The sequence below is a fragment of the Lissotriton vulgaris genome, chromosome 2_1 (assembly GCF_964263255.1).
Source record: "Lissotriton vulgaris chromosome 2_1, aLisVul1.2, whole genome shotgun sequence".
NCBI classification, from domain to species: domain Eukaryota; kingdom Metazoa; phylum Chordata; class Amphibia; order Caudata; family Salamandridae; genus Lissotriton; species Lissotriton vulgaris.
Genome location: NC_141687.1, coordinates 83,287,513 through 83,312,146, shown reverse-complemented (window position 1 = coordinate 83,312,146; position 24,634 = coordinate 83,287,513). Strand labels below are relative to the sequence as shown.

At 45.0% G+C, this 24,634-nt stretch overlaps 1 protein-coding gene across 2 annotated transcripts in view; it reads left to right on the top strand.

The window, feature by feature from the left end:
- XRCC5 (X-ray repair cross complementing 5) overlaps positions 1 to 24,634 on the top strand; it is a 558,141-nt gene that overhangs the window by 357,815 nt on the left and 175,692 nt on the right. For both annotated transcript variants that reach the window (XM_086954491.1, XM_086954493.1), the window contains exon 15: positions 21,018 to 21,111. In XM_086954491.1, coding sequence (XP_086810617.1) covers positions 21,018 to 21,111 — 94 coding nt within the window. The remainder of the gene's footprint in view (positions 1 to 21,017; positions 21,112 to 24,634) is intronic.

Sequence of the window (24,634 nt, the reverse complement as noted above, 5' to 3'; positions counted from 1 at the left end):
ATTTCTGAAGGGCATTGTTATGTTGTGTTATCTTATGTTAAATGGATTTTGTTAAGCGCACAGCTACTCAATTGAGTGTCCCAACGCTAGGCGTGGTGACTGATATCGCTAAGCCTCAGTGACCACTGATCATTACTCACCTCTTTCCTCCTTCTCCGCTCCTAATGCCTCAGTGGGACTTTAAACCTGGTCTTAACCTATCTAATGTGCGCTCCCTTCAAGCCTCTTCACAACTGTCCTCTCAGGCTCCTTACTCTGAAAACAGTTTTCCTTGTTGCCATCACCTCGGCTCGTAGGATGAGTGAGCTTCAGGCTTTGTCTTCAAAACTTCCTTGTCTTGCTGTTCATCCGGACAAAGTAGTTCTTCGCACAAGGCCCTCTTTTTTTCACAAAGTGGTTACCTCTTTCATAAAGGACAGATCATCACTTTGCCCACCTTCCTCCCACCTTCGCACCCTCGAAGGAGGAGGAGAGACTCAACCGTCTGGATCCAAAACATGCTTTGTCTTTCTATCTCGACCGCACAAAAGCATTTTTGGGTGGGCGATCAACTTTTTGTTGGATATGTGGGAGCCAAGAAAGGTCAAGACTGTACAAAAACGCACCATCTCTCGATTGGTAGTTCTGTGCATTAAAATCTGCTACTTCATGGCAAAGAAGGAAGCCCCAGTGGGACTGCATACCCACTTCACCCAGGCAACAGTAGCTACTACTGCTATGGGGCGTGGAGTGCTACTCTTTGACATCTGTCAGGCTGCCACATGGGCATTTCTGCACACGTTCACCAAACATTATTGCCTTGTCAGGCAAGTCCGGAGAGACGGCTACTTCGGCGTTCTGTTCTTCAGTTCTTTTTGCTGCGAACTTGGTCCACTTCGCAATCTCCACTTTAATACGACTGCTGCGATAGCTGAATACGTTTGACCTTCCTCTGGAGGTGTTTGATGTCATCTTGGCAGCCAGGTGTCCCTCAATGAAAACTGTATATGTTTGTCATTGGGACAAATTTGTGACTAGGTGCGGCACATGCCAGATTGCCCCCCTCCAGCCAAGTAACCTGATGTTCTGTTATTTGTTCTGTCTTTTGCCTGTGAAGGCTTTGCTTTGAGCACAGTCAAGGGTTATTTTCCAGCCTTCCTAAGGTTGCCATGTCAATGCTCGCGGTTTAAGCCACCAGTTGTGATTTGGTTTTTGAAAGGGACTCTTCACAGCTGTCCTTTACAGCTCCTTACTATCGAGACACTATTCCTTATTGCCATCCCCTCAGCACAGCTTGTGAGTGAGCTTCAGGCTCTGTGTGTCACTCCGCCTTACACTTCATTCATCCAACACAAACTGGTTCCATGGAAATGGCCATCCTTCCTGTTAAAAGTTTGATGCAGTTCATTGTAAGTCAAACCGTCGCCCTGTTGAAGTTCTGTGCTAGCCTCACCCCTCCGAGGAAGAGAGACTCATCGCTTAGATCCCAAGAGACCACTGAGTTTCTGTATAGATCGTAACAAACAACACCAAGTAGACAATAGGCTCTTTAGGTTTCGCTGGAGTGAAAACAGGCATGACAGTGAGGAAGAGAAACATCTCCTGCTGGATCATTCTCTTCATTAAAATCTGCTATGCATTGGCAAAGAAGCAGCCATGCTCACTTTACCAGGGCCAAAGCTGCTACCACTGGGATGGCATGTGGAGTCCATGACTTAGACATTTACCAGGTAGCTACATTGGTGCCCCATCATCCATTAGCATAGCATTTTTTCCTGGACACTCTGGTTCACCAAGAGGGGGCATTTTGTCCGCTAGGTCCTGCATGACTTTCTGGTTTGAGTCCATCCACATACCCACCTCTGAATGGGTCTTGCTTTGGTATCTATTCAGAAGGTGATGAGTCGGCAGCTAGAAATCTCCTTAAATAGAACAAGTTACTTATCTTTGGTAACGTTCTTTCTGGTTGGGACTTTATCCGCTGGTTCCTCACCGACCATCCCTTTCTGTGGTTGGACTCTACCCATTAATAAAATTCTGAGTCTAGGATTTTGCATATTGTCAACCATTTTGCTTTTGGGACTCTGCATTGTTTTCAGTTAGGATGGAAAGCAACTGACATAATCACGGATGAGTGGCACCTACATAACCTTGCATGTCATTCTCAGAGCATGACTGCAGCAGTGCGTAGCTGCAAGGCTCCACCTTTAGGTGTGCAGAGGTACTGCTGTAAAGTTTCCAAATCCATTCTGACACTTAGGGAACATTCAAGAGATGAGGAATGTGCAACCAGATAGAGCCTGTACCAGAAAGAACGTTACCAAGGGTAATTAACTTGCTAGTCATGCTCCTAATAGAAAGAATGTCTAAAAGTCAATACTGCTAAAAATAGAGGAGGTAAAAGAAGGACTTTCTGGCTCCTAATAGCAGGAGAGATACAATAAGGGCTAAAAGTCCCAAATATCAAGAGCAGGAGATGTAGAAGGAGGCCGAGATTCCAACATGGAATGATTGAAGCAAAGTTACAAAAAAATAGAAAATAGACGTAATCTCTTAAAAGCATCTGTGTAGTTTTTAATATTGACCTGCAGATAAGAATAGGTCTTATTAGCCAAGCAAAGGAGCACACCAGCATCTGCTCTTAGATTCACTGAAGGGACCTGAGCCTTGATGAATGTGTGACTACAGGAGAAGTGATACAAAAGGGGATGATGGACGGAGCGCTTGAGCAAATCAAACACTCACCCCCAGTCAACTGATCTGGGTTTAATCCATCACCATTCTTTAGCTCACTCAGCCACCCCAGATCAGACATGGCCATGTGCAAATCAGTCTGACCCTGTGCCTCACGGGAACAGTCCAGCCCGAACTGCCAAGCCATGTCTTCCCTGGACCGGAAACAAGCATCCTAAGACCGGTTTCGGATTCATAATCCTCATCAGCCAGGCTCTCTTGAATCCAGTGGCAAAGTGAGCAAGGGACTCACGTCTGAGCATACCCTACCAACTTAGGGCGAACAAAGCGATACAAAAGGGGATGATGGACGGAGCGTTTGAGCAAATCAAACACTCACCCCCAGTCAACGGATCTAGGTTTAATCCATCACCATTCTTTAGCTCACTCAGCCACCCCAGATCAGACATGGCCATATGCAAATCAGTCTGACCCTGTTGCCTCATGGGAACAGTCCAGCCGGAACTGCCAAGCCATGTCTTCCCTGGACCGGAAACAAGCATCCTGGGACTGGTTTCAGATTCATAATCCTCATCAGCCAGGCTATCTTGAATCCAGTGGCCAAGTGAGCAAGGGACTCACGTCTGAGCATACCCTGCCAACTTAAGGCGAACAAAGCGATACAAAAGGGGATGATGGACGGAGCGTTTGAGCAAATCAAACACTCACCCCCAGTCAACTGATCTGGGTTTAATCCATCACCATTCTTTAGCTCACTCAGCCACCCCAGTTCAGACATGGCCATATGCAAATCAGTCTGACCCTGTGCCTCATGGGAACAGTCCAGCGCTCCGTCCATCATCCCCTTTTGTATCGCTTTGTTCGCCCTAAGTTGGCAGGGTATGCTCAGACGTGAGTCCCTTGGTCACTTGGCCACTGGATTCAAGATAGCCTGACTGATGAGGATTATGAATCCGAAACGGTCCCAGGATGCTTGTTTCCGGTCCAGGGAAGACATGGCTTGGCAGTTCGGGCTGGACTGTTCCCATGATGCACAGGGTCAGACTGATTTGCATATGGCCATGTCTGAACTGGGGTGGCTGAGTGAGCTAAAGAATGGTGATGGATTAAACCCAGATCAGTTGACTGGGGGTGAGTGTTTGATTTGCTCAAACGCTCCGTCCATCATCCCCTTTTGTATCACTACAGGAGAAGTCCCTCCCCGGTGTTGAAAACTAGATTTGAACGCAACAGTATTATGGTGAATTGCAGTTGAACTGTTAGTTAAGACCTATACTTACTGACCTGTTCGAATTAGTTGCTAAAGGACATGCATAGGGGTACCTTTGACTGCCCTGATGAAGGCTCTAGACCCTCCTATGTTTGCAAAGGGGACGTAGAAAGGATATTCAAGTTTTACTGTAACATCCTCTAGTGTTTTTAATCCAGCCTTGTGTACCCCAAATAAAGGGAAAGCCTGAGGTTTACACAAAAGTTGTTTCATATAAATCATCTGGACCCCTTGTATGACCAGATGAGTATTTATTCTGAGTTTCCTCGGAATTAAGTTGAGACCAACAGGCTAGTATCATCTTAACATGGTGGGACAGACTGGCAGATGATGAAGCATGCCCCAAAGAGTGAGTGGGGCCTTTCCATCCAAATCTTTTTCGCTTCCCGTGTTCCCTTAGACATGACTCTGCTATTCGAAGAAAATACATGAATAGGTACATTTTCTTACTTTAATGTGGTTCTTTGTTCTTGTGTTGGGGGTGTACGGCAGACAGACCTCTATCTCTCTATTTGTGTACGTTAGTGTGGTGGGTCAAACTCTAGGAGGCCTACAAGCCTAGATCAAGCTTCTTAGCTTTTTTTATGAAGGGAGAAGGGACAAATAGTACAGTGAACACAAGGGAAGTGTTCAGCCACTGGGGGAAGATTCCAGGCTGTGCTCATTGTATTTTACTGTGACACAGTTCTGGGTCTGGTGTGTACCAACGAGTCCTTCAATAGACAACTACCTCTAAAAGAGTACAAGGGTCTTGGAAAAGAGAAAGAGCCTGATGAAAGGATCCTCCAATGTTTGTTCACTATCTTTTTCCTTTGATTGGGGGTGTGTACTGTATGTAGTGACACATATCAGACGATCTGTTTCAGTTTAGATTGAAGCAGTTGTTTACAGGGATAGTTTCGGGTTCTTTTCATGGCTTTGCTTATTATTTTGCTGGGATATTCTTTTTCTTTAGGTTTCTTTCTCATCAGGTCTGCATGCTGCTTAAATTCATTCTTATCAGTACGATTTCAACTAAGCCTCAGAAATTGTCCTACAGGTAGGTTATCAAGTAGTGATTTGGATGGAAACTGTCATACCATAGCAAATTGTTACGCTCTGTTAGTTTGTAATATACTTCACATTTAAGGCTATTATTCCATGGTTGGATGCATAGATCTAAAAAGGAAATGTCCGTCTTACTGAGCGTTACAGTGAACCTTAGACATTAATTTTGGTGGTAATCTAGTTACTGGAACCTAATGCCTTTGACTGACTCCCTAGCTAAAGTATGACAATTTCGTTGATGTAACTTTTCCAAATCCTAATGTCAATACGGATTTGTGTTGTTCAAAATATACGTAATTTCAAAAGTATGCACCTACAACCACGCTAGGCTTTGGGCAATTGTGCTTCCCATTGAAGTACCATGTACTTTCAGATAGAACTGGTCTTCAAAAGTTAAATATTTTCATGGCAGGGCCATGAGTGCACAATCCTACACCAACTCCACTGGGGTAATTCAATCCTATTCAGACTCTTTTAATAGGACATCTATTGCCTAAAGTAATTCTACTTGAGGAACACTCATATAAAGAGCTTTGACATACATTTTCATAATAATTTTCAATGTTGAGTCGAATGCAATGCCTTCCAGGTGGTTCAATACGTCCTTTTTTTTTTTTTTATTTCTTTTTATTAAACAATTCGACTGAACCAAATCATTAGTTACAGGCAGGCGATTCCAGCACTTTCCCAGCAATTTCTTATACATTTCAAAATACATCACAGTTATCACATCATTTTATTTAAGGGGTAACAAGAGTCTCATCATCAACTTGTTGACTGGGCGGGGAACAGATATCACCTCTGTACCGGTTCCAGGCTCCCCAGACCTTGCTCCACTTCCCGGGGCACCCTTTACTTACATAGACTGATTTTTCCCTGTACATGCACCAGTCCAGATCTTCCCTCCACCTCCCTAGTAGGGGTGGCTGACCCGCCCCCCACAGCTGTGCGATGTTCCTTTTTGCCACCATGATGCTAATGTCGCCCACTGCGTAGTATATGTGTTGAGATCTGTAGGCTCCCAAACGTTTAACAAACATCTTCGCGCCTCTGGCTGCATATCCACTCCTAGTATTGCCCGCATTGTGTGGTGAATATTTTTCCAATACTCCTCAATAATCCGTCAGTTCCACAGGACATGCATAAATGTTCTGACTTCCCCGCACCCTCGTCTACACTCTCCGCTTTCGGCCCGCCCCATGCAAACCAATCCAGGTCCTGTGACATAGACCTTATGCATTATTTTAAGCTGCACTAATCTCAGCCTGGCTTGTATCGCTACTACTCGTGGGGAAGAGACCCTTCTTGCCAATCCACGTCATCCAGCTCTAAGCCGTCACTGTTCCACTTTCCCTTCAGAGTTTGCAGTGGATCATCCATGTTATTGACTAGTTTTCTATAAATTAGGGAAATAGTTTTCTCTGGGATGTGTCCGTCTAGCACTCTATCTTCTAGGGGAGAGGCCTCCGGGAGCGCCACAGTGTAGGGATATGTGCGAGTAATGCGTGGCGGGTTTGAAGATAGCGGTAATATTCTGTATCCATCAAGCAGTATTGTGCTTTCATTGATGCGAATGGAAGTACTGTGCTTCCCCCCCAGATGTCCTTGATACGTGTGATCCCAATGAGGTCCCACTTATCAAATCCCTTAGCTTTCCAGAGGCTCCCTAGTCTCTCCGAATTCCACAGTGGTGTGGCCAATGTGAGTTCCCCCTCCCATTTCAGGTGTTTATTAACAGCATGCCAGGTCTGGACGGCGTGAGCTGTGGGACCTGGTTCAATACTTCCTTAGTGTCTTTGACGTATGAAGTCATCTTTGACACTATGGACCTCAAGAAATGGTCAGTACATTTTTCCAGAGGTTTCAGGATTGATCCAATAACTAATACTATGAGTCTTCCTGTTGGGGAAGTTTCCATTTGTGTCTTTAAGGTTGAATTTTAAAAAACGGAATGCTCAGATTTTTTTTCTTGTAAAAAATCTGTTTCTTGTTTGGTCACCCAATTGTTTCCTTATGCCCTGCCGACCACAAACTATATTTCTTACATAATGTCCCTTGTGGAGTCTTCTGTTAATGTTTTATAATACTGTGTCTCGTTAAAAAGGTTGCATGTCTGGAGATATGGTTGGCTTCTAAAAATTAATTTCCCATTTTTTTAATAATTGTAGCGTTAGCCATGTACCGGTCATCTGGTGCTTTTTGTCTTGCAAACATAGAGGCAAATGTGAGGACAGATAAGAGCTGTATCAAGTTATATTAGGAGTTGAGTGCTGTCAGTGCACATGTGAAAGAGGACGCCATAGGGACAGATCACTTAAAGAAGGTGTTTGTGGTAAAGATTGAAGAGGGGAAGCCCTCTAAGAGGGGTCTACAAAACAGGTACCCATTGAGAAAGGAAGAGCGCCACTTTATCATCCGGACTTCAAAACCCTGCAGTTGGCTAAGCATGAGACCATGTTTCAAGCACATTACTTACCCAAGAGGCCGACCACTTTAACACTTGACTTCACCACCTGACAGAAAACAATGTAATCTACATGCTGCAGACAACAACTCGAGCTCCTTTTCAGCCCTCAACGCCAATGTAGTGTACAAGCGTTGCACCGTACAAACTTCTTGTCTATCTTCTATATATATAAAAACAAAAGTATGTCTGTTTGTCCTTTATGCATTACTACACCATTCAGCCAATCGGCATGAAACTTTGGGAAGTTGTTGAGTACACTCCCGCAAAGGTTTCTGGCACAAAAAAAAAAAGAAAAAGAAAAATGTGTTGAATATATCGGCCCCCCGGCCTCCCAGGGCCCTCATAATCTTTCCAATAATGAACGTTTACAGTTTCCGGTGCGACTCGCATTTGCAATGACCATCAACAAAGCACAAGGACAATCGCTGCAAGTGTGTGGACTAGATTTGGGGAATCCGTGCTTCTCACATGGACAACTGTATGTGGCCAGCTCATGCGTCAGAAAACCTTATGATTTATTCGTGTATGCTCCAGACGGAAAAACAAAAAATACTGTGTATCCACAAGCACTCGAATAAATAAAGCACCTATCAGATTATATAGATATACATTAGGGAGTTTGGTGGAGGGTGCACTTAATTTGGGTGTATGAGCTGCTAGATGTGTTGGGGTTCAGGATCGAAGAAATGGTCTTTCACATCTTTTCTGATTGCCGGATTAGAGAGCGGCCCTCTGCTCATTTAGGAGTGAGTTACAGTGAAGGGAGGCAAGTAAGGTGTAATGTCTAAATAGGGGGTGAGGTTCAAGGGAGTTTAGGGACTGAGAAATGAATGTGGTTGGCGGAGCGCAGGTGTCTAGCAGATTTTGTGAGAGGTAAAGCTGGTAGATGATGTGGACTGCATAAATGAACCGAATTTGAAACTTTTAAAGCGTGCTGTTATTGCTGTCACCCAGGATGGTATCTGTAGTAAGGGGTGGGATTATGATTGCAGAGGGTGGAGAAAGAATATTGTGAAAACCTTGTGTGGTCACAGGAAGATGCGTCCCCCCTCACTGGTGGATCTCATCATGAACGCTTTGAGAGTGGAAGGTGAGATGAGTTCAAATTGTGCTACATTGCAAGCCGGGTCAGATGGTGCAAAGGATGGAGATTTGTATGTATTGAGCTATTTTTGTGACACTGCTCCTCTTTAGAAAAGGTGATGCCTAGAGTATTTTAAATGATCAGACTGGTCCAAACTAGACCTCAGCACAAGAATCTCAGGTCCTTTAGACCATAGAAAGCAACCCAAGTGCTCTGTTACCAGGCACTAAAGGACCAAGTAACCCTACTCCCTAAACAATCCATCTAGCGCTGACCCACGGGTCTAAATACCTTCTAGAGGCTCGCTACAAAACCTGAATTATGCTGCAGTGCACGAGCCAGAGTCTTAACTCAAGCCTCAGAGAAGTCAGCATGGTGTTTTTGGGAAACCCATGTTGGGCAAAATGACAATCTAGAATGCTACATATCAGTGGGGAAAAATATTTTAACATCACTGTCTAATGTGTTGAAAAACCCAAAACCCAGACAAACGCTCACCAAATACAAACTAAGCGGTCTCAGACTAGAAGTAGAGACCGGCCGACACAGATGAAATCACAAACCCAGAGAGCATAGGATTTGTCATCAGTGTGACCTGGGAGAATTAAAAAACTAAGACTCTCCTAAAACCTACCACCTCTGAAAATACTCTGGGCACCTTCTTCCACACAGTCTACTAGAAAAAAGAAGTCTTTGCTAGCAAAGCTGAAGAAGAAAGACTGCCATTCCCAGGAGACTTGCTAGAGACAGTGGAGCGGCTTCAAATTATGTCTACGTGTGACGCTAAAAGCGATATTGTACCTAAAAATGGTTTCAAACATTCTGTAAACTGAAAGAGCCGAAACTGGACTCACTATAATATTATATGTATTATACATGTATGCCTTAGCAGCACTCTTCTCACATATCATGCCAGTAAAGTGCATTGTCTTTTATTGGAGCAGCTCAAGTCCTCCTTGCAGCCCCATCTCTCACCCCCACCCTTTAAAGATGGCGAGCATGCGTCCAGACTACGAGAACATTTCAGCACAAACGTGGAAGCGACAACACTGACTCATTTTTATCAATTGATGTTTTTCTCTTAGTTGCTCAGTTGGACTGCAGGGGGTTGATGCACCCTCTTCTCTGCCCATTGCACAAACAGCCCTTTGGAAAGATTCCACCATCCCTTTCCAGAAAGCAGTGCTGGTGCACCAGAGGTGACGGTCCACCCAGGTCAACATCCTGCCCCCTCCTTGGACACTGTGAACCAGCTTTACTTAACTTGTCATGACCGTGTCACTGCAGATTCCTATCTTTGACTCTCTGATCCAACCTGCTTATTTTGTCATCGCTCAGCCCTGGTACAAGCTGAGCATTGATTGCCCCATTTCTCACCGTGCTTAGTGATTACTGTTATCAGGCGGCAATTTAGAGGCAGGCAGGCTCATTTTCAACCTTTATCTGCAGGTGTCTTGGACATTAGAGACAAGGAAAAGATGGACATCTTGTCTTTAGTAACGCCATCAATTTTTTTTCTCTAAAATGTGAATTTTCTGACATGACTCAAACGTTTTGGGGATATTCAATCAGAAATTCTAAATCCGGAAGAAATGCAGTCTGGTCTACGTTGTATGGGCATCAATATAGGTTGTTGTCTCGCGTGTCTTCTTGAAGCATCCTCTGTCCTCAGAATGCATAGATGTCGCCTCAGAGGAAGTTAAGCTTACAGCACTCCAACCAGTGGTGTATCCACCACTCCAGTAGATCAACCGACAACTAGTGCTCTGACAACTACTCAACAAAATAAAGAGGCTTTTTTATCTATACGTCCAGCAGCCAACAAGGAACCAGAAATATGTTCAGGAGAAAACCAAGGAGGAGCAAAAGAATACAAAAAGGAAAAAGACGGATATATTCATGCAGCCATTCAAAAGTTTAGTTATGAACATATCATCAACATCATTAACTTCTCACCAAGCAGCAGTGTTAAATAAAGGCAGATCTTTTGTTTCTGCATATAAAACTAATCCATTAGAGAGTGAGAAATGTTTTTATTTGTTTTTTTTATATTCATGGGAGCCTTTGGTTAAAATATTTTTTCCAGCTATTTTACAAAATAATAAAATAATTTTAAAAAATGTATATATATATTTTTTATTTTTTATTTCATCACCTTAGATGAAAAGAAAGGATGAGGGACTATAACAAGTACTCTGAAGGAATTTAAATGTAAGAGATATTTTATGCCACCCCGTTCCGTACAAAACATTGGAAACATTTCACATTTTGATGAGCAACTATTTGAAATCATTGAATTACAAGAAAAATCACAAAACTAATTTAACCAACAAGGGATGGGGCATGTTATGGATGTCCCAGAGAGGAAAACACTTTTCAAATGGCAGATGGGGGGTGGCTGGGTGGTCACAGACATAGAATTCTCCAATAATAAATGTTATGCCTGTGTCAAGGATGTGAATATTTACGTCACTTGACGCTGTCAGATCTTAAAAACTGCCATTGTCATGGAGTGGATCACTGAAAAAATTGAACCATTATTGACAGAAAAATTACAATGGGGACCCAGAATTTACATGCTACCAAAAGTAGACAAATATCGCACTAATCTGCGGTTCAGACCTACTGTTTCGGCTTTCGGATCTTTACATGAGCCAATAGGCTAATATTTTTCACTGTTTTTAGAGTTTGCTGTACATGTAATCTCGATATTGGTTGGTTTTATATCATTACTGGTGACTCTTCGAGATGTTTAGAGATTTTGTTCATAATCACAATGTGTATGGGAGTCGGTGTACAGTTGACAAGGCACTACATCGTTCACTTTTGAGCACTTTTACATTATGCTATTTTTACTCTTGTGGTTCTTTTGCATGTGTTTTTCGTTCAAGGGTGACTCGTGAGCACTTGGCTAGTTCGGCTAAGTTCACTTTTGAGATAGGCAGCATGTTTGAGTATCAAGAGGTGTGGTGCTGGGCATCCACCTGAAGTGCATCGCCTCGTTATATTATTTCTTTTGTTTGAGTTCACTCCTGACAAAAGGGCCACAATGGTCCATTGGACATTTGAAAATCCTTATCATGAAAAGCCAGGACCTCGAATGGATATGATTGAACTTTGAATGATTTTTAATGGAAATTTGATTTACGATAATAATGTTGGAAATTGCAAGAATGTTAATCAAGCATTAGAAGTCTTGAGGATCTAATGTTTGAGTAATTGTGGTCTTAGCCTTATCAACATTATTCAGCCTTTTTGGCAACCATGGCATAGTGCTTCCTGAGTCTGGTGAGCAGGTGTTTACCACCAGCTACATCTACGTTGAAGGTTGAGGGAGTCATTTAGAGTAAGGCCCATGTGAGGCGTCAGCCAAAACAGAAGATAGAGGACTTGTGGTTTCCACACCTCATTTAAGGATGTGTAACCCTTTGTTAATCTTTCAGTTGGTGGCTCTCAGCTGGCTTTGTAGTCGGAACCCTTTGCCTTGGGCCATCTACCTAGGCGCTGGCTCTAAGGCCCCAGACACCCCCCCTTAAGAGTGTACACCCTCTGACAGCCATGAAAGGCATGGCAGCAGCCAACAAATATGACACTATACGATGGAAGAAAACTCCTATTGCCTCAGAGACAAAGGTTTTTTGTTTTTGTTTTATATAGAAATAACACTTTTGTTTGGGCGGGTTATATCTGAAAAAGAAAATTTACAGGGCAACTGTCCGAGTACTTTCAACCAAAATTCCCTGCTGACACAGTGGGGAAGTTTAAATACTGCAAACCAGTGTCCAAAGTGCATTACAAAAAGCATGGGAACTGAGATTCTGAGTACGATAGGGGTGGGGTCAGTGAGCGGGAGGGCAGGATAAAAGGCATGGTTATTAAAAACCACATATTCTGTAACTAATGTGATGGTCTTTCACCTTCAGTTAACAGCATGTAAAATAACCCACACCTTAAAAGAAAATAGGTGCAAGTTAACTTAATCACCAAGAAATACACTAATTTAAGTTATGAAACCTCTGTTTGAAAGAGTATATTAGTTATAGCTTCCGTGCCTTAGAATTGCCCCCAGGTGTCGGACTGGATTTGGAGAATTTTTTCCGTAGCAGTACGATTGCCGGGATGACGTCACAGTATCTACTTAGACGCCGCCCCTGCGCTCTGACGTCAGTTCTTTCTTTTTCCGCGCCAGCCAGTGCAGATCTGGAGAGAGCCTAGTCACTTTTTGACTAACTATTTTTTCGACTTTCTGTCGACTTCTTTTTGAGTTGTTTGACTCCAAGTGCACAGGGATGTCAATTTGGCGGACCAGCTTCACGCCTTGTGGCTCCTGCCACAAGCTGATGTCAGTGACAGACCCACATCTACTGTGCCTTTGCTGTCTGAAGCGCGACCACGACCTGAAGTCGTGCACCGACTGTCGGGCCAAAGCGCTGAAGTCTTGGTGCGAGCGGTCCTGAAAGCTTCTGGAGGCCTGGCAGTCGGCTCCGTGCCATTCGAGGTCCCGGTCGAGAGGGAGGTCGCTGGACCAATCCAGCAGCCATCACTACTACTCCTCGTTGAAGTCTTCGTCTTCCGGTAAGTTGAAGCACAAGAAGAAGGCGAAGAAGCACCGTCCCTCTTAACCTTTTCCCCGTCCGTCAGCCGACGAGACGAGAGATGCGGACGATCGTCGTCCATCGGCTCCGTCTGCTGAGCCTGCTTGGTCGGCTCCGAGTTTTCCCGCTTTCCAGGAGCCAGAGCAACCCCAGCCCAACTTTGTACGTTTTACGAAGCGCTTCACTCCATCCTTGGGCTGCCAGACTCTGCCGGTGCGCCTTCGGGCCCCGCGTATTCAGTTGGGGGTTCTAGGCCTTTGCGGCCATACAGCTTCTGTCCTAGTCCCGCAGGGCCCCCAAGGATCCAGTCCTGGATTCGGATCGACACCGGTTGTTCTGACGACACCTCCGACACGAATCCATTGATGAGCCCGCTGCCGCCTCAGAAGTCGTTTGGGTCCCCAGCCGGAGTCAACCCCGGCCTCCACATCGACCTAGATACGGAGCTGGACCGGCGTCGACCAACCGCAGGACCGGCACCGACCAGTACTTTTGTGCCGGTTTTCTGTCCAATCCACACTTCTGGACATGCCCTTTGATGGCCGTTGCTTGTTTGGCGACAAGGCAGACCACCCGCTACGGCCAGGTCCTTGGGCCTCACAACAACATCTCACCCCATGCAGTGTGCTTTTTCCCCTTTCGTGGCTACGGAAGGGGTGCCCTGCCACGTTCCTCTCAGAGCCACAGGCCAGTGGCTGGGACGTGGGACCCAGTGTCGTGGGTCTGGGAGCCAGAAGGCGGGCCAGTCCACCAGTGCCCTCTCTGCAGGAGCCTCCAAACCCTCCTAATAAGACCTTTCAGGGCCACCAATTGCCAGTGGGTGGCAGGATCCCCCATCATCTCCCTCACTGGCAAACCATCACTTCGGACAGGTGGGTTTTGCAGATAGTCTGAAGGGGCTTCTCCCTCCCCTTCAGGACTACCCCGCCATCCATGCCACCGCAATTCTATCGCATGTCGGAGGATCACTTTGCCTTTCTCCGCCAGGAAGTTACGGCTCTGTTGGCCAAGGGAGCTTCCTGCCCGAGAAGTAGGTCTTGGTTGTTATTACCACTACTTTCTGGTGCCCAAGAAGGACAAAGGCCTGCATCCTATCTTGGATCTCAGGAACGTCAACTGCTTCCTCCGGAAGGAGAAGTTCAAACTGTTGACATTGGCTCAGGTTCTGTCTGCCCTCGACCCTGGAGACTAGATGGTGGCGTTGGACTTGAAGGATGCTTATTTTCACATCCCTGTTCTGCCTGCCTACCGGCACTACCTGCAGTTCATGGTAGGCCACAAGCATTTTCGGTATACCGTGCTTCCATTCAGCCTTACCAGCGCCCCTCGAGTGTTCACGAAACTGATGGTGGTGGTTTCAGCCCATCTGCGCTGATCAGGGGTTCCAGTCTTCACCTATTTCGATGACTGACTGTTGAAGTCTCCCCAGACTACGGTGAACCTCCTGCATTTGCTGGGGTTCACAATCAACATGCTGAGTCACACCTGACTCCCTCTCAGAAGCTCCTTTTTATTGGAGCAGTTCTGGATATAGCGCAGTTTCAGGCTTATTATCCTGAGCAGCGAGTCTGGGATATTCGGGCTATTATACCAATGTTTCAGCCTCTATCCCGTATTTCAGTAAGAATGACTCTGAGGCTGCTAGGCCTCATGGCCACCTGCTTCCTGCTGGTGGATCATGCCAGGTAGCATATGCAGGCTCTGAAGTGGGACCTGAAGTTCCAGTGGGCACAGCATCAATGGAATCTTTCCGATTGTGTCTGGATCTTGGAGGGCACTGCACACCAATTGCAGTGGTGGCTTACGAACCAGGATTGGGTCAATGGCAGATCACTCTCCCTTCCCCAACCAGACTTCAAGGTGGTGACCGATGCATCTCTTCTGGGATGGGCTGGGCATATGGGGGAGGCGGTGTTCAAAGACCTCTGGTCTCCGGCGGAGTTCGGGTTTCACATCAACCTGCTGGAGCTCCGGGTGATCCAACTTACACTGAAAGCATTCCTTCCTTCTCTCAAGGGAAGAATAGTGCAGGTGTTCGCGGACAATACCACCGCCATGTGTTACTGATACAAACAGGGCGGGGTGGTGTCGTGGACCCTATGTCAAGAGGCTCCCCGCCTCTGGACGTGGCTGGAACATAAGGGCATGTCCCTGGTGGTTCAACACCTGGCAGGTTCCCTGAATGCCAGGACGGACAAACTCAGCCACCGATGCATGATGGATCACTAATGACTACTTCACTCAGAGGTGGTGCAAGGTCTCTTTCATTAGTGGGAAGAGCCTCAGTTAGATCTGATCGCAACGGAAGAGAACGCGCAATGTCATTAGTTCTGTGTGTTGGAATTTCCACAGCGGCACTCGCTCGGCGACTCTTTTCGTCGCGAGTGGAATTGCTGTCTTCTATACTCCTATCCCTGTTTACCACTTCTGCCCAGAGAGCTGCAGAAGATCAAGCGTAAACGGGCCCAAGTCATTACGGTGTCTCCGATTGGGCACGAAGAGTCTGGTATTCGAGCTCTTGACCATGGCCATAGATCCTCCGATCGGACTGCCTCTTCGGGAGGATCTTCTGTCGGAGCAACAGGGGACGGTCCTCCACCCGAACCTGTCCAGCTTTGACAGCTTTTGACCTTCCTCCCGAAGTCTGTAATGTCATCTTGGCAGCCAGGCGTCCCTCCACTAAAACGGTATAAGCCTGTAGAACAAATCTATGGCATGGTGCACAGCAAAAGGCTTTGATATTCATTTCTGACCCTCTTACAGAAGTCCTCCTCTTCATTCTTAATTTGGCCCAGCAGGGATCTGCTCTGGTCACCCTTAAAGGCAATATTTCGTCCTTTCTTCGCCTTCCTGATCAGCCTTCTCTTTTCAAGTTCCCTATTGTAGAAAGATTTCTTAAGGACATCACTCATCTCTTTCCTCCCATTCCTTTCGTAGTGCCCCAGTGGGACTTGAATCTGGTCTTAACTTACCTTATGTGTGCTCCTTTCGAGCCACTATATAATTGTCCTCTCAGACTCTTGACCTTAAAGACTGCTCTTCTGGTTACCATCACCTCTGCAACCTGGGTAAATGGGAGCTTCAGGCTCTTTCTTCTGAACCTCCTTTCCTTGCTGTTCATCCGGACAAGACGTCCTTCAAACTAGACCTCTTTTCTTTCCAAAGTGGTTACCTCTATCCACAATGAACAGACCATCACTTTGCCCTTCATTAGGGTTGCACGCTCATTCCACCATGGCGACAGCAGCCACTATTGCTTTGGCATTTGGCAGTTCCCCACAATGACATCAGCCAGGCAGCCAAGTGGGCATCATTGCACATGTTCACTAAACATTAATGCCTGAATAGCCAAGTCCGAAGAGACGGCTTCTTTGGCTTTTCAGTTCTATAGGACTTTCTGGTGTGAACTTGGTTCGCAGACTCACCTCTAGGGTTGGTATTGCTGGGGTATCTATTCTAAGGTAAGAAATCTATAACTAATAGTCTCTTCCAGATGAGCAAGTTACTTCCCTTCGGTAACGATATATCTGTAAGAGACATCTATTAGTTATAGATTCCTTACCGCCCCACCCATCCTACCCATTCTGCGAACTGACTTATAGAGCAAGGGACTCCATTTCAGGGCCTAGTTTGGCGCACCAGTGGTCAGTGTCTTGCATTGCTATGCACTTCTGGCGTGGAATGTTGTATAAAGAACTGACATCGCGGCGCAGGGGCGTCTAAGTAGATACTGCAACGTCATTCCAGCGATCACGACACCACTGACGAACGCCGAGTAGAGCAATGCCAACCTACCGACACCGTAGGGTACTGCTAAAGAAACAATTCTCCAGTCTGACACCTGGGGGTAATTCTAAGTTAAGGAATCTATAACTAATCTATGTCTCTTACAGATATTTTGTTACTGAAGGTAAGTAACTTGGCCTTCAGGAGTATACTACCCGTCACCTGTGCCATACTGTCACCAATGTTAGGGAAAAGGGGTGAGGGATTCAAACCGTGACCGCGCCTCAATCATGCTGTGTCCCCTTCAGCCCCCTCCCTGTTAACTTCCTTAAATAGGGGAGGAAAGGCACTTGTCTTGAGCCATGGTCCTCTGGGACAGCAGGAATGGGTATGCCGGCGTCCTGGCCTTCTCCGGGACATCCAGATACTGTAGCCTTTGGTACGGGCCGATCTCGGTCTCTCTGCTTTTCAATCCTGGCTCCGGGTCAGTCGGCTGACTCGTCCGCATTTCTTCTCCTGTTGACTTTTCTCCCTCACCGCTCTGTCTCGCTCCTCGCCGGTTTGTAGCTCTGAGGTTGCTGCCCTCGCCATCCTCTGCCTTCCTTTTCTCCCCGACTGGTGTCTCCGCTGGTGACATCACCACGTGGTGTTCTGGTGCATCTCGTCCATCAACTTCCTCACTATAAGGGCGAGTGCTGGGGGCAATCTTGGAGTTCTCGGCTGCCGGGCACTCCATATTACAGGAGGAATATGCAGAATTGAAGCACATTCTTCACAAGCATTGAAGTGGTTTTAGACCTTTGAAGTGGCCTGATTCAGCTCTAGACTGCATTTATGTCTATGTATGACTACACAAACTCACTCCTCATAATCCTCGAACTATGAGCAGCCTAGGATACAGGAGATCATAATGTACTCCTGCTTAGAGTTAAGGAATGTCTGGTATATCTGAAATTGCCTTAAATAAATGAGCCTTCTTCCTGTTGAATAACAGTGAAGAACTCAGGCTCTCAGCTTTTGAGTTTTTCTTCTGCTCTTTTCCATACAGCGACCCTCAAGTCTTACATCTATCCTGCCTGCTGTTAACCGTTTACATGTGCTCTCTTGCTCAATATAAAGTGAACCATCAAATGCATACTGAGGATCCACTTCCAGACAGAAAATGGGTCGACCTTCCTAAATAGCATCATGACATAACTTAATTATATGTTCCTTTGCATGCAAGAGAGCTTTGTATGCAGAATCTGAAAGAAACGCGTAGTGATAGTTCCTTACCTTAGAATTACCCCCAGGCGTCAGACTGGATCCAGAAAGTTTTTGTCAGCAGTACCCCTTCGTGTTGGTAGGCGTCGTCATATGACTCTCCGTGCGTCGTTGGCGTCGTCGCCGAGATGACGTCGCTAGAGCTACTAAGACACGCCCATGCGCGCTGACGTCAGTTCTTTCTTTTTCCACGCCAGCAAGTGCAGATCCGGGAAGAGCAAGGACCCCCAGTTACTTCTTGACTGAGTTTTTTGGGGCCTTTTGTCTCAATTATTTTGAGTCGATCGACTCCTGGTGCCGTAGGGATGTCCGGCTTCAAGAACTGCGGGGACTGTCACTGCATGATGTCAGTAACGGACCCGCACCCCGTATGTCTCTACTGCCTGGGGCGTGACCACGACTCCAAGTCATTCCCCGACTGCCAGACTATGGCTCCGAAGACTTTGCGGGAGTGGTCCAGAAAGTTGCTAGAAGTCAGTCAGTTGGCTCTGCTCCGCTCAAGGTCCCGAGGGAGGTCGAGGGACCGGTCGCGGAGCCGTCACCATCGTTCGTCTGGATCTAAGTCTTCGCACTCGTGGTTAAGTAAGTCGAAGCAATCCAAAAAAGAGTTGACTTCCCTTCGTGCGACGTAGCTGAGGGTGCGGGTGGTGCCATGCCGTGGCTCCGGCGGAGCCTGTGACGTCGCCACGGCCTACCCGCTCTCCCCGGCTCCGTCTGCGCAGCCTGCTCAGGTGCAAGAATTTCCTGCTGCCATGGCCCAACTCTTTGGACATTCTGGCCTAGCGGGCCCAACTGGGGGTCCTGTTCTTCCATCGCCGCCGGCTTCGGCCCAGCCCCACCACAGGCAGGACCCCCCTGAATCCGGGCGACACCGGTTGATCTCATAACCCCTCCACCGGTGTCGACCCCACCTCCATCACCACCTCCAACGTCGTCCCATGCTACTGCCAACGTCGACCCTGGTTTCAACCCCAAACCAGACATGCGCTGTAACACAGACTTTGGAGTAAGGGGAGGACTTGGAGGGTCCTACAGTGGCCGTCAGGACTAACCTCCTGACAGAAGTGCTTCAGCTGGCGGCAACCTATTCGGAGCCCTTGCTGCCTTTTAATGATGCACTTTCGGACGTTCTTTTTGGGCACTTGGTCCAGGCCCAACACAGCGGCTCCTGTGGAAAGGGACGTATCTGTTCTAAGCTAAGGAATCTATCACTACGTGTTTCTTTCAGATGCACAAGTTACTTACCTTTGGTAACGATATATCTGTAAGAAACATTAGTTAGTGATAGATTCCTTACCGCCTCACCCATCCTCCCCGTTCTGCGAACAGATTTCTGGGGTTAAGGACATCCCTTTCAGGGCCCTATTTTCATGGCACCTGTGGTCAGTTTCTTTCATGGCTCTGCGTTCCTGGCGCAGAAAGTAGTGTACAGAACTGACGTCAGCGCCCGTGGGCGCGTCTAAGTAGCTCCAGCAACGTCATCACGGTGACGACGCACGCAGTGCAGCACGACGACGCCTACCGATGCGCAGAGGTACTGCTGACGAAAACTTTCCGGATCCAGTCTGACGCCTGGGGGTAATTCTAAGGTAAGGAATATTATCACTACTAATGTTTCTTACAAATATATCGTTACCGAAGGTAAGTAACTAGTGCACTTGGTGGAATAGTCTCAGCACAAAAACCTTTCTCCTGGCCTTTCAAACGTAGGCCCACTACATCCTACACCGCAAATTCAAAGGACCGTGGGATTCGTGTTTAACTTTGAGAACCGTTTCGGTTCCCCAAGTGAGTGTGGTCACCAAGTGTCTCAGATTGAAGTTATCTTTGTTTCAGAAGCTTGTCCACCTCCTTCAGACCGACCATCAGATAGAACTAACTAAGCCCTGGTGTTAAAACGTCTTGGTTATTGCACTATTTTCAACACCGGATTCCTGAAAAACTCATTGTTAGATTATAAAGGTTGAAAAATCAATCTGGCAGAATGTGCCTGAACCAGCAGGGGATAGATCACATCAAACCTGTGAAGAAAACACGGTACTAACTCCAGGTGTAGGCACTATTTCAGTCAAGGTTCTCTATACTGCACTCAAGGTTTACAGGGGCAAAACTCTAGCGGAATTAGTGGGAGGAAATCAGTGCAGTCTACTATAAGACATGGTGTAATTAAACAAAGTGAAAGGTGAGAGAAATGGGTGATGATTAATTTAAGGCCTGATTCCACTAAAAATGGAAAATACAATTGTAGTAACAGTATGAAAGTGGGTACAATCTGTACACACTTTTGCAGTGTAAGATGACAGTGTGGATTGTCAGACGTATTGATCCATTTAATAAAGAGGGCATGAAGGATTACAGTCTGTACGAGCTTGGAAGAATCTATAAAACTTTGGATGTAGACGGGCTGAGTATATGGGAGGGAGTTGGTATGTTTATTTAATTAAGGATGTGTGTTTTAATAGGGTGCAAGGTAGAAGGTGTCTGGTATGATTGCTCGACATGTTATGTCTTTGATGACTATGCATGGCTGTAAGATTATATGGGAACATGATTGTGTTTCTTAGGCGATGGATGCATTGTATATTTTGTCTTAGGTTTCGGTAAGGGTCTTATAGAGGGGTGTATGTGCACGCGCTGACTGTATGTATATTGAATTTGATGGCTAATGAACCGCTATACGTATGTGCCACTTCAAGTGTACTCTTCTTGACTCATTTATGAGGTATTAAATGTGCCATGATGGTTCCTTGGAATTGTAAAAGGACAAGAAAAAAAACGTGCATATCTAATTATCTATCGCATGCACTTAGTCACCTTAGTGGATCAATGACCCTATTACTATCAGAATGTAAAGGTTTGTTGCATAGGTAATTTCATCTTTTTTTCTTGTAGAGATGACGGGGAGCCAGACGCAAAGAAAGGGAAAACAGAGGATGAAGAAAATGAATTTAGTCTTGCAACTCTGGCTGAAGGAAATATCACATCTGTAAGCACTGCCCTCAAATACTTCTTGTACATCATACTGAAAATCAAAGTCGAAATCTGCACCTACTTATTGTAATTCACTTCATTAATTAATCTATCTTTTGTGTTAGAGGTTTGTTGAAGCTACTGGGCTTTGTGTTTCAAAGGAATCATTGCTGCCAACAATGCATACAGTATATTCCCAACATTTTTAATGAAAATACAAGCATTCAATTAAAATTTACAGAAATATAAAAAAAATGTTGGCAGGCAATTGCTGGGTGAAATTGTTAGCATCAAGAGGCCACCATACTGTATCTCCCTGGGAAAGGATAAAGGCAGAGTGTTTTAAGGGGTTTCAAAGGGGAAATCCTCAAACCCTCCAAAAAATGCTGAGCAGTGTAAACACAGGAGAAAGCGTAAGATTCACTTGCTTGACCGGGCTACTGAGAAAGGATAGCATCCCAACCTCAGAAAGGCTTCATTCTCATCCAGTAATTGTGTCTTTTTGTATCACGTCTCCATACTAGAGTCTAAAACAAGCAGTATATGCCTTCCTCTGAATTGTAGGTCTTGCATTAGAGGCCCGTGGTTCTCTTTAACGCTACCTTTGTAAATTCGGCTATGCTACGAATTTGGAAAGTGAAGAAAAAAAGGCTATTTTAGTCGATTGGGCTGGTTCATTTGGTGATTCGTTTCGCGCTATACTAAATGCGGTAAATAAGTAAATAACACCAGCACAATTGGGGATCACAGAGGATCTCTGTGATTGGTTCCGCTACCTTCTCGAAGGAGGAACAGACTGGGAGGTAGGTGAAAACTCATTTTACGAAAGATGGGACAACAAGGTCTGGGTGAATCAAATGAACTGGTAAGTGGGTGCGTTTGGTTGACACAAAATCTTTCTTGCCATCTGTTGGAAACCTAGGACCCTTAGATACCCACCCCTCTGAAATCTTGATGTTTCTATCCTGGTTTCCAGTTGTAACATGTGTAATGATGTACTGTCATGTAATGGAATGTTTGTGTTAGAAGGTTGAAGGGAAGTGGAATATATACAGTACAGTTGTGGAGAGCTCCAGTATCCTGTGTCCTGAATAAATATGTACAAAGGCCGTGCCGACTAAGAGTTGTTAATTGCAGCTAATACAATGGCGATGAGTGAAAAATGTCCATGTGGCATGTATAATGGTGGCTGCACTCACTAATAAGAGAGCAAGGCATTCATAATCTGGAGCCAGCGTGTGGTTATGTGGCGTTCGTTGCCTGTGAAAGAGCATTGCGCTCTCAAGATAGTGCGGGAAGTTAAAACTTATCCTCTGTATCTTTCTTCGCAAAGACCACCCTGCAGAAGAAGTTAATTTATCTCTTTTTCTAAGTTTGTCTGCAAATGTATTGGAACTTGTCCTACAGGTTTTACAGCTTCATTACTATGCAAAGTAATTGTCATATCTTTGAGTTTTCCTTGTCCTGTAATTAATTCTGGATACTGCCTTAGCACAGGATGATCTATTGTGACATTACAAGTCACTGCTGTGAAGTTGCTTAACAAACATGGGCCAGGAACTTCACCCTCCAACACATGTATTTCCTATTTGCTGGATATCGCTCCACATTGCAAAACTTCGTACAATTTTCCCAAACATTAAACCGGATTCTTTGCTCCCCATTGGAAAACACTGACCTGTGAAGGGCTTAGAGATGGCTGCTCTTCTAATCTTTGATATTCAGTAACACACATGAGGTTGCACGTTGCTCCACTATCCAGCATAAAAGGAATTTTTTGAGAGCCAAGTATGAAATCCATAGATGTATCAGAGCCAACTATGATATCCATGGATGTTATCATTTGTGATATCTTCTCTTCCGATCATGTTAATCTGTTTAAATTCGCTTTCTTCACACATCATGTACAGTCTCTCAGATTGTTCTGCTTCTTCGTCATAATCATGTTCAACACCTTGCATCTGTCTTAGATATTTCACATTCCCAAATTTCTTTTTAGTGTAGGGTATATTTTGTTTGTTCCAACTTTACTTATTATTCCAAGTTTCTCTTTTGTCTTCTTTGAACCTGCATGCACTTGGGAAATTATTACATCTTCTGCATTCTCTACTTCATTGGCCTAGTGCAGGACAATTGTTTAAATGTGGGAATTGCAATGCACATCCATAGCATGACTTCTTTTATTTTGCCCATTTCCTTTTCCGCACTATTATCCTTTTTTAATATTTGTCGTACTTGTTCTACAGTTTTCACTCTGCCTTGTTCCATATTGGTAGCTTGCTTTTATGCTTGCTTCTCTGTTCTATCCCAGCGTAATATCGTTTGTAAGTCGTATGTCTTTTCTAGTAGCTTATTTCCGAATTTGACAGAACAGCATCCTTAAATTATCCTAAACATTATCGCTTCATCATTGTTAAACTTCTCAAATTCACAAAAGTGACTTACTACCTTAATCTTGTATGTATTTATCCATGGACCAATCCTCTTTTTGAAAAGCTATACAAAAATTATACCTTTGAAAATTCATAGTCCTTTGCAGATCAGACCGTTTTTCAGACATTTATTGAGACCTCTATTTGTAGTCGTTTCATGTTCCGGAACTGTCACAATCAAATTCTTCACATCATCACCTACAAGATTAAGCAATTGCTTATTTGATTATTCATCAGAGAATTTTTTGCACATAGCCTTAAAAAATGCTCAGATATACTTCTCCATTTTCCAACCTCTGTGAAATAGTTTGTTGATCAGATATATCAAATGGCAAAGCCCTTCGAAAAATTATGTTTGAAACATTTAATACATTTTGTTAATCATGTATATTTCTGTATCCATAGTTATTGTTGCCTTACTACTTGTTCCTTCACTGGGCATTTTCTTATATTATTTGAGAGAAAAAAAAACAATAATAATAAAAAAATGTATACTTTAAAATGTTGTGCTTGACATTAAAATTACGTTTTATTGTATGATCCAGACTCCGATCAGGTCTGCCTAAGTTCAAAATGGCTGCTGTGATTTAATTTCAGCAACATGTCAGACAAACCCTGTTTAAAGTCCACTAAAGTTCTGCTTAATCACCTACGCTGGTATCATGACTCCACCACTCCCCCCCCCTCCTACGCCCCCCTGCAGCCAGCAATCTGGACCTCAGTTTATTATCTAGTTTTCAGTCCCATGACTCTTCTCAACAGGTCCCAGTCATTCTTACACAGCAGCTGCAGTGTCCCCTTTCTGTCCAAAGTTTGTGAATGCCAATCAGTGCTTACAACTTGTAATCCTCATTATCCTTAATTCGCATTAAACGAACTTTAGGTTGAAATAGTGGTCTGTATAGGGTGGAAACAGCCCTCCTATGTGAGCCTACTAATAACAGGGTGCCGTAATCTTTTCATCCATTGGCTGTAACATACCTATTTACCTTGTTAATCTGGCACCCTTAGTTAACTGGCTATAGGAAAGGAATCGACCAAACTGTGTGTTATAATCTTTTATGACATCTGCAGATGTTCTCAGTAGATCATACTATGCATATCTTC